A 14082-nucleotide genomic window follows, 5' to 3' on the forward strand; every position below is an offset into this window, starting at 1 on the left:
CCACGTGACTTTTTCGGCTATGTGTGGGACAATCGGATGTAAACAAAACGTAGCTTCAGGTAACGTTTTTGATAATTTCTTCATTATTTCAAAACCATTTTCAAAAAAACAAAGACGAGTTCCAGGTCATTGTCAAAAGACACAACTTTGGTAAGTTTGCGCTAAATTAATTAAGTTATTTTTCCAAAAAGTGCAACCGCGTGCTTGAAATTACACGAAGTGAAATGCTATGTGTGGTATAATTTCTTATTCGATCAACAAAAACGTTGATTACTATACATGTTTGTATATGACAACTTTTCATTGATCAAGATATCAGTACGTCTCTTGAAGGTGCTTCCAAAAATACTTTAATCTCCCTGAAAAGAACAAAATACAAATGAAATAAACTGTTAAACTTAAAAAAATAGCATGCGTGATATATCAGATAGCTCAATAGGATTTAGATACAAATACATGATTTTCCAGAAAAAAAATGTTATTGATCCTAGTGTCTATTTGTTTAAAACTGCTGTATGATATCTTTATGCTTATTTAATAACTATCGTTACAGTCAAAAATGCCTGCACATTCCTGCTAAAAAACACACAACTAACACTTTTTATAGTTTTGTTGCAATAATATTCCCATGACATCTTGCACAAACAATCCTTACGATTTTGTGTATTAAACAAGTGCATTAGTTGGCAGTAACAATTCACTGAAAATTCAACATTTTGTAACAGTCAATTTTATAGAAACAAACAAGAAAAAGTTTGCCCAACGGAACTATTTTCCTGTCCGTGCGTGGGTGGCTTTGTGTTAGGAGATCCCTGACCGTGTTTTCACCACTGCCACACTGTTCGCAAACAAATGGCATTCTAAAAGTTAACAAAATATGAATATAAGTTATCGACAATCACGATAATTTTGAGTAACATGAACGTAGGATTATCATATTTAAGGCGCGCGAAACACTACCAACAATGTTTATTGACCAACTTTTGTTATTCAGACAGACTTTAAATATTATTGACGTTAATGTCAATCTTTCGATTCTCTAGTTTAGTTTGTATACCACACATAGCATTTAAAAAATTTGTCCCACACATAGCATCATTACATTTTCATACACACGCCCCGAATCAGATGTATTTACGCAAACATACAATGTATGTAGCTTCTCTATGAAGAATTACAATGTCCGCCCTATTTTTTAAACCCTCGACAATATTATAATCAATGTTTTTGTTGATTGAACAAAAAATATACCACACATAGCATTTCACTTTATGTGTTTTCAAACACGCGGTTGCACTTTGTGGAAAAAATACTTATTAAATTTTGCGCAAACTTAATAAAGTTGTGCCTTTTTAGAATGACCGGGCACTCGTCTTTGTTTTTTTGAAAATGGTTTTGAAATAATGAAGAAATTATCAAAAACGTTACCTGAAGCGACGTTTAGTTTACATCCGATTGTTCCACACATAGCCGAAAAAGTCACCTGGTTCAGGCACCTTGTTTAAATTAGTTGCAATAATCCAACTCCCAGCTAATGACCGTCCGGGTCCTGGGGTTGCAACTGGTTTCGCGATTTACCATAGCAAAATCACCGCCTGAAATCCGGGCGCTCATTTATTGGTAAAATTAGCAACATAAACTATTTTCTGGCATGAATTAACACAAATAGATCGTCAATATATCTATAATGAGCAAATTAAGATAACTTACATGATATGGTGTGCTCGAAGAAGAAAGATTTTAATCAAAGTTTCAAACACGTCAACCGTAAATGTAAATGTCAACTTGTTTGCAAATGGAACAGTTTTTATTAACCAATAGAAAAATTAAAGGAACGCACGCGGTGTGTTTACAACAACATATACCAATAAACGGTTTACCTATGCTTTTCTCCGAACATACAATTTATGTTTTTAAGAAAGGTTATTTTCAAATATTAAATATTTGTTTTAAATAGACAGAAATTTTATATATAATTTGTTCAAATTTTAATTAATACTTATGTTAATTGTATATGAATAGCGGTCAGATCTGCCGTAAGGGAGTTATAATACAACATCTACAGTAGCAACATGTATTAGCTCTAAAGCAGACAATTGCTTTTAGCCATATACAAAATAGAAAATAACAAAAGTGTAATGCATGGATTATAAGAATTATGATTTTCCCAGGCGATTTTAGCCCAGCGGGCTTAAATGCATGCACTTGAAATTCGCACAAGCGCTTGCTGTCTGCATTCGGCCAATGTTCAATCAAAACATGCACGCTCTTATCAGCGGTGTGTGCATAAGGGACTTAGATAACATGTATGAGCGATTTACGGGTCGTTCATGGGGATCAATTATGGTGTTTGTCCCCTAATAATGGCCGATAATGATCTATTATTACCGGTACATGTGGAGTAAGAGCAATTAAAGATATGCTCAAATTGTTTGTTTGTTCTATTTTAATTAGTTTAAACCTATTTATTGTAGCCCGATTGCATCGAAAGCCGTAGGCTTATATAAACGCTCTCGAGTTCGTTTCCTGGGACTAGAACCAGTACTTGGTGTCTTTTGGGGGAGATCGAAGGAACGCTCACAGTGGGGTTTTAACACGTGACTTCCCGATCTCTAGGCGGACACCATATCCACAACGCCACATCGATCTTTTAAATATTTTAATTTTTACGACTATTGCAGAAAATAAAAAGTATAAAGAACTTGCTTCAAAAACAAACCGTAACTGATGTGTGTTGCGGTTGTGCGTAATTTAAGTTATAAATACAATTAATTGGAATCAAACGTCTTAATTGATTGCTCTCGACCATTTACAGTAACATTACTACTCAAAATCATAGAACATTTCATACAATTGTTCGTAAAATAAACTTAACCAATTAAAAATCAGTGTTCTTTATGGCAATTGTCGAAATTTCAACGCCAGATGTGGACTGGTAAAATAGATGTTTGTAGATACAAAATGCTCGTTTTCATTATTGTTTTGCATATCTATTCATACGACACAAGGACACTAAAATGGTGTTCGGTGTCGTATGAATAGATATATTCGCGGGAATTAATTGTGGCCACAAATAAATAAACACGAGCATTTTGTATCTACAAAAATCTTTGTAATCATATCACATCTAGCGTTGAAATTTTGGATATTGCTTTAAGGAACACTGATTGTTAAGGTGTTAACTTTATTTTACGAAATACTTAACGAAATTTTCGTTTATTTTGAGCGTTATAGAGACTTTAAAATGTGTTCTCATTATTTTCTTAACGGTGACTATAGCTAACAGTACCAATATTTAATATATTCAGATCCAATAGATATATAGTTTCTTTCATATTTGCGAAGTTCGCTATATACCTGCAACACATTTTTCTTTAGTCTTTGTGCATGACAGAATACAATCTAATAAACGACCAGTAGTTGGAAGCAAGATTTTCCATGGGTCACAGATGTTTTTCATTTTTTTTGCTTTCTGTTTTTTTGGTTGTTATTTAATATTATAAAATATGACTTGAATGAAATGAACTGAGGACAAATACATAAATATTAAAAGAAATGTTGTGATTTGGTAGCTCCAAAGTAGTGTTGATTTTGATTTATAACATTTAGAAAGTATATAAAGAATTCGACACCAACCGCCTTCCGCAGTGCCTGACCAAATTCCTGGGGAAATGCCAGTTTATATATATATTATTCGCTTGTTATTCTTGTTTGTTAATCATAACATTTTAATCAGTGACAATAATCAAATGAAAAATCTCTCCAAAACACCAACACATCCGCATTTTGCACAGCAACTCGAACAACACTGACAAAGATCACACTCACATACAGAACAATTCTTTAAAACGCAACCTTCCCTAACGCATAACACACTTTCACCATCTCTTTAGTCAACAAAGTCTTTAATACAGACAGCCTTAAGCACTCAACACTCTTAAACGTCTCTCTCAGTCAACTGTCTCCCACTAACGAACGACCATACGGATAGACAACGGCAAGGGACGGGTTCTATATGCTTTTATTTTAATATGTATTCCAATATTTACACACATTATCAAAGCTTTACAATATGTAGAGTGGATGCTCCGAAATCCGACCATGTTCCTGATTCCGAACAAAATATAAATTTCTTATCCAATCATATGCCGTAAAAGATATCAGAAATCTGACATTATTATTTTGATATCACTTCCTTTCTCGTTCTTTTCGGTGCCATTACGAGTTAAAGGTGCAGCTAGTTTGTCTGAAAAATACATTGTCTGATATACACAGCCTTCCGGTGATTGAAATTATTTGATCGCTAATTTTTTACACTTTTTTGCTAATTCAAAAACACATAATTTTGTTTCATTAGCGTTCTATGAAAAATAATAATCTAGAAACATGTTCTGATCATGTGTGACACTCATGATCAAGATGTAGAGTTGTTTTAAGAAGGAATCGAAAGTGTTCGGAATAACATACCACATTCAAGGACTGATCCAAATACCGAACGATAGACTAAATTTTGTGAAATTTAAAAGATCCTTTTTTATGTCGCATGTCCGATGACTTATAATAATTGGTTTTGTTGTTTTTTTTTGCTGTAGAATTCTGGCCTTTCCATATTTAGTTGCATTAAAATGAATATTCAAGTACTGTTACAGTATATATAGTTTTACATCACTTTGAACAGTATCTCGGTTATATTACGGCGGCCGTTGGCAATTGAACATAACCATATAACCTGGCTTTCCTCTTTATTCACTAAAAACCCTATTTCTAGGTGTTTTCAAAAATTGACTGAGTTTGTTAGTGTAAATGATTGACCTTATATCTTGTTCTTGGTACAATGAGTTTCCAAGCTGGACTAATGACACGGGAAATCACTGGACAATCCAAATGTGTGTATTTAGGCCTGAACCATATTGTTAAAGCTCAATTAGAATTACTTTAAAAAGACGAATTTGTATATAACCTCTTGTTACGGGAAGATATATTAAACCAACTTATTCGGTGTTCAAAAACGAGCGTGGGTGCCTCAAGATGTATTTTAACCTTTTGTGCGAAACAAGAAATAATTTAGCGAAAGCTTTCGCCATGCAATAAGATGACGATCGACTGCTCACACTTGTGGATGACATCAAAGCAACATGTGACATCAATGCTGCCTGGTTTGAATAGAGACTGGTTAATATAGGATAAATAACAAAAATCTGATTGTGGTGATGGATTACAGTGTTCTCTGCATCCTCACAGATTGACAGTAAGTTTAGTAAATGAAAAGTTCCGTAAAAATGTAAAATAGTTGAATATGTCAGTCGAGGTTTCGGTAAATTATAATTCTATAGTAAACAAAGGGCGTGAATAACTGTAAAGTATCAACATGCGTGTTAATATCATTGTGATGTTGACGTACCGGTATTTTAAAATATCAATTTACCGAAACCTCTGTTGCTCTATATTACCTTCTACCGAACTTGTTATTTATCAAACTTACATATAATAGTTTTTATTTCGGAAATTGTTTTTAAGCTTGTATTTTTCAAATTGTGTCAATAAAATGGATTAATCTGGATTTTTTTTAAAAAAGGTCATCATGTTCGGAATAAGGAACACTTCTGTTTGGAATTACGATCATATGTTCGGAATTTGGTACAGTTGGATGTGCAAATGCTTTGTAAATAATTTCTTTTTGGATGGACCATTTTGGTTCTATATTGGACTAAAGTATATCATATGCACAAATCTAGTTGATTATTGTCTCCCTTTGATTGAAAATGATCGTATTTCCGAACATCTTTACAAGTGGCTTAAATGTTCGGAAATAGGTACACCCACTCTACACTAGGAGACATACATCTATACACTGTTATTTTAATATTTATTTCATAATCACACACAGTATCAAGCTTTACAATATGTACATAAGTAGACATACATCTATATACGTTTATGCTAATATTTATTTCATTTCGTTAATTAATTAAGTACTAAATTCTATAGCATGAAAAAATAAAATATTTATTAAGTATTCCATACTACAGCCTTATCTCTAGGCAACCCCTTTCAGTAATAGCTTTATCTACCCTTCGATAATCAGTACCCTCATCAGCTCTGAAATGGTCTATTGCCTTATCAAAGACATTCGCACGTGTTAATCCCTTTGTCAATGTACCGCAGAGTACTAGTACATAACAGGGCGGTAGACTTGCTAAGCATGTAAGAACACCCGACACTACATCCAGATTTTTTCCGGATTTTCAGTTCAATTAGCATACAGCGCAATAACTGTTTATACAATGCCGTATCTAAAAGCACGGACTCTGCCACTTATCCGATCGCAGCGAGAATACAGTAATAAGAATGTGTCATAATTCAAACTACCGGTACACTGTTATGCGCAATACAATTTCAACTACTACCACAAGACATCGTCAGATTCTACAGTGAAAACAATTTGTGCAGTGTAACCTTTTCTTTTGCTTTGCTAAAATCGACAATTCACAACTTCCGCCATGAACGATTTGTTATCAAGTTAATGTTTTGAGCATTTCTCAACAAAATACACGCAAATTGATGTTGATTGCAACAGGTATTGTGGTTGTAACAATGTATTAGGTTCATTTAACTCGATTTTATGGACATATGTGAGACATTATTTTCTTACATTGAATTTAATTTTAACAAGAAGAACTATGAGTTGTACGTATGTACTCTGAAAGCTCAGAGCATTCAAGAAGAACTAGATCATTTCTCAACAATATACACGCAAATTGATGTCGATTGCAACAGGTTTTGTGGTTGTAACAATGTATTAGGTTGATTTAACTCGATTTTATGGACATATGTGTGACATTATTTTTTTACATTGAATTTAATTTTAACAAGAAGAATTATAGAGCTGTACGTATGAACTCATAAAAGCTCAGAGCATTCAAGAAGAACTAATGTTTGAATGGGCGATGGTTCGTTATGTTTGATTAAATAATAGGGATATTGTTAATAAATTGTTTAAATATGAATCGATATAGGCGCTTCGTCTAATATCAATGTGCTAACTTCAGACACTGCTATGTAATTATCACGGAGAAATGTGAAATGTTTCAGCTTCTAACTGATGCATTAAAACAAATACATATTAAACAAGAGCTGTCACAATAGGATGACATATGCCCCCGAAAACGCGTTATCGAAACCTAAACGCAGATTTCGAAACCTAAGCGCGGGCCTTAAGTTCAAGGTTAATGTCAAAGTGGTAAACATTTGTGTGCGTATGGAAATGCATTGTCCATATACACATGCATACCAAATAATAAGGTTACATCCGGAGCGACATAGAGGTTATGAGCATTTTTCGAAACATAAACGCAAAGTGTGACGGACAGACAGACAGACAGACAGATGGACGGAAAAGCGATCACTATATGCCCACCTTCGGGGGCATGAAAATATAATATGATACTTTCAGTTTTACTTGGACATGTACACTGTTTCAGCGAGACAGCGACTGACTTTTATGCATTTAAACAAATACAGTGTGCCACGCTCAGTTAAAAACAAGGTCATGTGAAATGTTTCAATTTTAGCCAATGACCGTCAAATATTATTAACAAATATTTATTAATTTTAAACAATCTTTAATGATATATATTATTTACGGACATGTACATAGAAAAAGTCGTGTATGCATACACATTCGTGCATGATTTTGCATACTTAAGAACGTACATACACGTATACATGTACATACGTATGTGCATACGTACAGATTTACGTACTGCATACATATATGCAATCGTACACGTGTAGGGACTTACATACATGTTTACTCACGTTCATACATACTTACATTCATATATGCGTACATAAATACTTTCTTTCATACATTCTTAAATGCGTACATACATACATTCGTACATGCACACCTACTTATGTACATATATACACACATACATACGTTTCCACGGACATACTTAGATACATACTTACATTCATATTAGCGTTTACAAATACGTGAATACCTACATACATGTATGCTTGCATGCATAAACAGATACTTACATTTGCACATGCGTTTACGTATGCATGCATGCGTTAACGCGTACATGCCTAGATTTGTATACTTGCGTACATGTAGATCTGTTTGGTTAAGAATGGTTGAGTTTCTGACCTTAAATTTCCGACAAGCGTTTTTAATAAAAATTCAGTTTAATGCATTTTTTTTGAAAATTAATAAATAAGTATTGTTTTGTTTCAGCGTACATCCCGCCTAAGCGGAATAAGGAGTACACTAACGATGAGTCATTCAGTATTTGCATTTAGGCAACTTATGGGGTTTTATCAATATAATCCGCGCTCTGAGAAAACGGAGTTAAATGCATAGGCGTAAAGTGTCGTCCCAGATTAGCCTGTGCAGTCAACTCAGGCTATCACGGACGACACTTTCCTCTCAATTGGATTTTCGCTAAGAGGAAACTTTATTGAAAAAAAACAACAACATGAAAGCAGAAAGTGTTGCCCAAGATAAGCCTGTGCTATCCGCTTTACGCACATGCATCTAACCCTTTTCACAGAGCGAAACTCCTATGCAAAGTGGTCAACAGTCACAACAGTCAACAGTCACAAAGAATCATTAGACTTCCAAAAACACAAATAATTATATGTACTTCCGAAAAAAAATGTGATTACGGTGAACTTCATATGTAAAAAAGACAAGGCCTCATCAAAAATAATTATGTTTTTTCTAGTATGGTACGAATCACAAAGAACAATAAAGATACATTACCAATCACCTCACATATTGTAAACAAAGTGCAACGTAAAAGCAGTAACTACTGTTCACAAACATACAGAAAAAATCCGACTTGAAAAAGAAACATATACATTTATATCTAGTGATTACACGTTAGATAATTCCACTTTTTATGACAATGCAACTTATATACACAAATGTTGCACTTCCACTGTGGCGACTTACGAAATGTTTGTTCGTACTACGTGACAATAATAAATCTAGAGAAATCCTTCATTTGCGTGCTTTAAAAGCTCCAAATGTAGCACAAATAATCCGGTATTTAAAACATATACATTTATATCTAGTTAGTAAACGTTGTTAATTCCACTTTTTATGACAATCCAACTAAGATATACAAATGTAACACTTATCTGTGGCGACTTTATGAATGTCTGTTCGTACTACGTGACGATAATAAATGTAGGGAAACCCTTCATATGCATGCTATAAAAAGCAACGGGTGTAGCACAAAAAATCCCGTATTTCACACATACACATCTATATATTAAAACGTTGGTAAGTCCACTTCTTATAACATTTTAACTTACATAAACAAATGTAACGCTTCTCTGCGGCGACTTAAGGAATGTTTTGTTCGCACAACCTGACAATAATAAATCTAGAGAAGCCCTAAATTTGCTATTTAAGCTGCAGGTGAAGCTCAAGTAATAGGGAACTTAAACCCTTCATGATATAACTTGTTTCCAAAAAATGTTGCACACGCTTATAACATCAATAACTACAAAAACATTTATGTAATAAAGCTTAACCAATCGCATAGCCAATACAGATTTGCCAGTGTATGTGTGCACTAAACGTTTATCGTGCATAACAAATATTTACAATAAATGCTATTCGGACCTCAAATAAATGCAGTTATATGCAGCCTGCCATTTGAATATTCGAATATCATTTGTTTAAGTACGTTGATTTGTTTAACTGAATAACAATAAATTATTCCATGGATTTAAGTTCTTTTTATCTGAACTATATGTAAATTAGCGGGAAAAGGTTTTTACTGATTTCCGAAAGGCAACAGCTTGTATCACAAACTAAAATATTCTTATATTTAATTTTATTTTTCTATCAAAATGTCGTTATATGCCAAACAAAAGCTACACATCTATATGTAAATATACTTAAAGTGATATTACGGACTGTTATTTCATTTTGTCATTTTGCGCTTTCTCGGAGATACGCTCGTTTTCATTTCTTCAATTTCTTCGAGAAGTTGTTTTTCTCTTTCTCTAAGTTTCTTGGTTTCCTCGTCTCCAATGTTTTTAGCTGAACGCAATTGACCAAGGTGACCTTTGACTTTATCAAGCTCCTTACGAAGCTTGTCTATGTCGTTTTGAAGGCTACTCTCCAACTCTAGACGCTTACTTTCCTCGTACGAAGCCTTTTCTCTTTCTCGTTTTAGTTCTTCGGCTCTCTTTCGTAATTTTAGCTTTAACGCGGATATATCACATTCAAGTTTTCGTATTTCTTTTTCCTTTTGCTCAACGTTTGCAAGTGCCTGTGGAATAATACATGCATCTGGTATACATTTCATTTTTTGTATAGCATTCGGAAGTAAGAAGCATCGACTAACTACAAGACAGATTTAACAATATGGTTAACCGAATGAGAGCGTTTGATACTACTTCTTAAATAACGTTTTCTTACAAACACAGCCTTTACTACAACTACACGAGATATAAGCTGCAAAATGTAATAACTTTAGCGCATATAATAACACAGCAGTTAATTACCATTACAATTAAGTAGACAATTATTATTATATAAACAAAGTAAATTTCAGCAGCACCGGCGATTGTTTAATTAAGGCATCGACTACAAATGCCCTCAATTGAGCCGTGCTTTATAAAAACGTGGCTTAATGCATGTGCGCATTGGCTTATCATATTACATATTCCGCTCGTATGGTATTTTATAGTATTTTTCGTTTGAAAAGTGTCGTCCCTGAGAGACATGCATTAAGCCCTGTTGTGCCAGAATGGGGATCATTTACTTGTTGGGACTTCATGTTCTGTTGCTTCTCCTTCTCCAGCTTTGTTAGTATCATTTTCTTTTCATACTTGAGTTGATGAAGTTCTTTTTCCTTTTGGTTTAGTTCGTCTTGAATCTCCTTAACCTAAGAAATACAACCCGAAAACAATTAATTAAAATGATGACTCTTTTTTATATTTATTATTAAATGTATGTAGGATAATTCCGTATAAGAAAGTTTTGTAACCGAACTTGTTTAAAATAAAGAATATTTACATGTTGCTGATTTAATGGATTAGGTCTTCATTTCTGTTTCAATGGAACATTTTATATAACCGCTTATTTAAATGTTAGAATGCCAGCAGACGTATGTTGAATCTTAAAACATATTCGATAATATCATTTAATGCAAGCAATAAACGTTTAAAAAATTGGCCAAAACAATTAATGAGTGTGTGTTTTAGGTTTTGAGCTGGTGTTATGATCTCTAATAGGCTACCGAGAAGAGCCAGCAGTAGTTCTTGAACCTGCCTCACCTTCATCATCTCGGAGTCGACCGCTCGTTCTGCTGCCTTTGTAGCCATCTTCTCAAACTCTGGTCTCAGCTGCTCGATAGCCAGCTTGACCATTTGCTTCGTAAAAGTGCTCACCAATCTGTAACAAATTTAATTATAATACTAACCGAAACAGAACTGCAGAATTTCCGAGGCGTTAAACTATGTTAACGGTTGTGAAAGCTTTTTTGTGAATTAAAGAACTTAAAAAATACATTAACATTTTACTATTAATATAAGAAAAAAACGACACAGTTGCAAATAAGTCACTTTCTTTTAATAAAAGGCTATCGTGGTTTGACCAGAGTTTCTCTCCTGATAATGTTTGTATATTTTCATTATTCCTTTTTATTTGAAAGGATCAGGATTTCATAAATATATATTTTTTTCTAATTATTAAATGCACACGTTCTATGCATTCCGGTGTACTGATGCATTCACAATTTTATTTAAGCATGCATGTAAAGAATGATTAACAGTCTCAATCTATTTATCACATCATTTAATTATTAATCATCGTTTACAAACACTTTCGTTACTTCTATTGAATGCTATCAATTTCAAATTGTTTGAATTATGTAACACATATGTGTATAGTTATTTCTTTAAATTATATTTCATTATTATAAAGTAGTTTAAATGTTTCATTTATTACGTCTATTAGCTACAGAAGCTATGCTGAATTATGTTCTTCTCTCTCTCTATATATATATTTTACTTCCATCAAACAAGTAGTTGAGAACAAATGTTCATTATTTCAACTCAAGATTCATGGCAATATTAATCGTTTGCACATCAACCGATCGCCGCCCGACAAATACGTAAACCACATATATGGTATCTGTTCAGGCACCGTCCGATACCTTGAAGAACTGCACATTGGAGAATGCTTATTAATATGTAGATATTTGTAGCAATAAAATGATGGATACCCGCTTAAACCCTCCCCTCGACGCTTCATGTATTAACCCATCATAACCGCATCATGCGGCGTCTCATCTGGGTCTACGCTGTTTGCCAAGGCCTTTTTTCTAGACGCTAGGCATAATTGGGTTAATACGTAGAAAGTTTTAACGATGAAAAACTATACCCCTTTAAGTAGCCAATTTGTACCCTCAAAAAACTAATTTTGTACAGAATCATAATTATTATTACATACCAAATATTAAACCTTTGTGACTTTGATTTTAAAAGTAAAAGATTGTGATTTTGTTATTTAAGTGTACAAAGCTTCTTGGCATCCTGGTTTTGGCCCCATGCTAGTGATTTAATGAAACTAAGTAGAGGACAAGATATGGACCTTGTTCTTTCAGAGGTGTTATATTTTGCTTAGATAGTCTACTATAGCGATACGAATTATTTTACAAAAATTCTAAGTAGTTCACAGGGTCACACCTTTTGTTACTTTGAACGTAAGATGATATAAATCGCTCATGCACAATTTCAAATCATAAGAAACAATGTAGGCACATTGAAATGATGTTCATCGCAAAGTGTAGGTGAGCGGAGAACAGAGCGATTACTATAAAGCCTAACTACGGAGCATATACCGTTAAAAATATTACCCCAAGCTTTTATGAAACTCCGCAAATTCTTTAGCGTCTTCTTCTGTCATCTCGTCACCATTCACGTGTTCTGATGTGAGAAAACGATTCGAATATAAAAAAAAACAGCATTTCGTAACATCAGAGAAATATACCTCAAAATGTTTGCATGATGAAATTATTCATGTCTACTTTGTATTGTTATTTATGATTTTTACATGTGAGCATATTTCTCTGGCATAACATGTGTCTATTTCAGTAAAGGATCATCAAAGCTGATTTTAAGCACCTTTATTAAAACTATAATACACAACAAAAAATATATAACAAATGCATAGCGATTTTTAGTAACGCTGTTTTGTTTCAAATAGTTACAATTTGTAAGTATCGCACACCTATGGCACAGTTTCAATAGATATAAAAAAAATCAATTGCAAGTAATCGGATTACCTTTCTCGCTGTCTTTCTTATTTGAATCAGACATCATTCTAAAACATTAAATAATATGATATGCACATATAAGCTACATTTATGATGTTATAAACATACAAAAAAAAACAACTTTATAACTGTTTTCCTACATTTCAACAAATGTTAATGTCATTTTAATATAATCTTATTATTAAATGATTTGATTCAAAACTATTAATTAATAATTCATACCATATGGATGGTTAAGTCCGCCTTCCTTTACTTTACTTCGTTTAAGAATAACATATACAGCGCACATTGAACGGCGAAAGACGTCTTATCATTCTGCAAATACACGTGGTAATATATTAGCCTCTTAATCAGGACATTGAAAGTCGTTGATTAAATTACGTATTAATTAAAAAGCAAACACACTCGACGTAACGCAAACCTGATATTCAAGCAACAAATCGACAACGATATCTATTGAAAAGTCGTACACATACTTTAAAGGGACATTTTCACAGATTTTGGTATGTATTGAAGTTTGTCATTAAATACTGTGTATTGAAAAATGTAAACATGTGATCTAAAAAAAACTCCAGTAAAAAAAACAAGAAAGAAATAAAGAAATAAAAAAGTAACACTCAACTGGACTCGAACCACTGATCCCTGGAGAAGTCTATCGCTTAGGCCACTCGGCCATCCTGGCTCATAAAATGAGTGATGTATTTTATACTTTATATAAGCAATCCTCGTAGTTTCACAAAATATAACAACAAAACTCTCTAAATTATTCAATCGT

General features: G+C 33.3%; 1 protein-coding gene across 1 annotated transcript; it reads right to left on the reverse strand.

Moving 5' to 3' along the window:
- Window positions 1-5852: 5852 nt before the first annotated feature.
- On the reverse strand, window positions 5853-13614 carry LOC127846442 (histone-lysine N-methyltransferase, H3 lysine-79 specific-like). The gene is made up of 6 exons (XM_052377693.1): window positions 13530-13614; window positions 13317-13354; window positions 12888-12957; window positions 11305-11422; window positions 10791-10913; window positions 5853-10295 (listed from the first exon to the last, which is right to left on the reverse strand). The coding sequence occupies exons 2-6, from the start codon at window positions 13351-13353 to the stop codon at window positions 9945-9947; spliced, it is 699 nt and encodes a 232-aa protein (XP_052233653.1). The 5' UTR covers window position 13354; window positions 13530-13614; the 3' UTR covers window positions 5853-9944.
- Between the last annotated feature and the right edge of the window lie 468 nt (window positions 13615-14082).

The sequence above is a fragment of the Dreissena polymorpha genome, chromosome 9, assembly GCF_020536995.1.
Source record: "Dreissena polymorpha isolate Duluth1 chromosome 9, UMN_Dpol_1.0, whole genome shotgun sequence".
Lineage (NCBI taxonomy): Eukaryota > Metazoa > Mollusca > Bivalvia > Myida > Dreissenidae > Dreissena > Dreissena polymorpha.

What these genes read in the sequence shown, in the direction of transcription:
- LOC127846442 (XM_052377693.1), bottom strand. Translation starts at nt 13,353, where the DNA reads ATGATGTCTGATTCAAATAAGAAAGACAGCGAGAAAG. An exon ending in GAGTTTCATAAAAGCTTGGG is followed by an intron (nt 11,423 to 12,887) that starts GTAATATTTTTA and finishes AATTTGTTACAG; the next exon opens with ATTGGTGAGCACTTTTACGA. An exon ending in TCGACTCCGAGATGATGAAG is followed by an intron (nt 10,914 to 11,304) that starts GTGAGGCAGGTT and finishes TGTATTTCTTAG; the next exon opens with GTTAAGGAGATTCAAGACGA.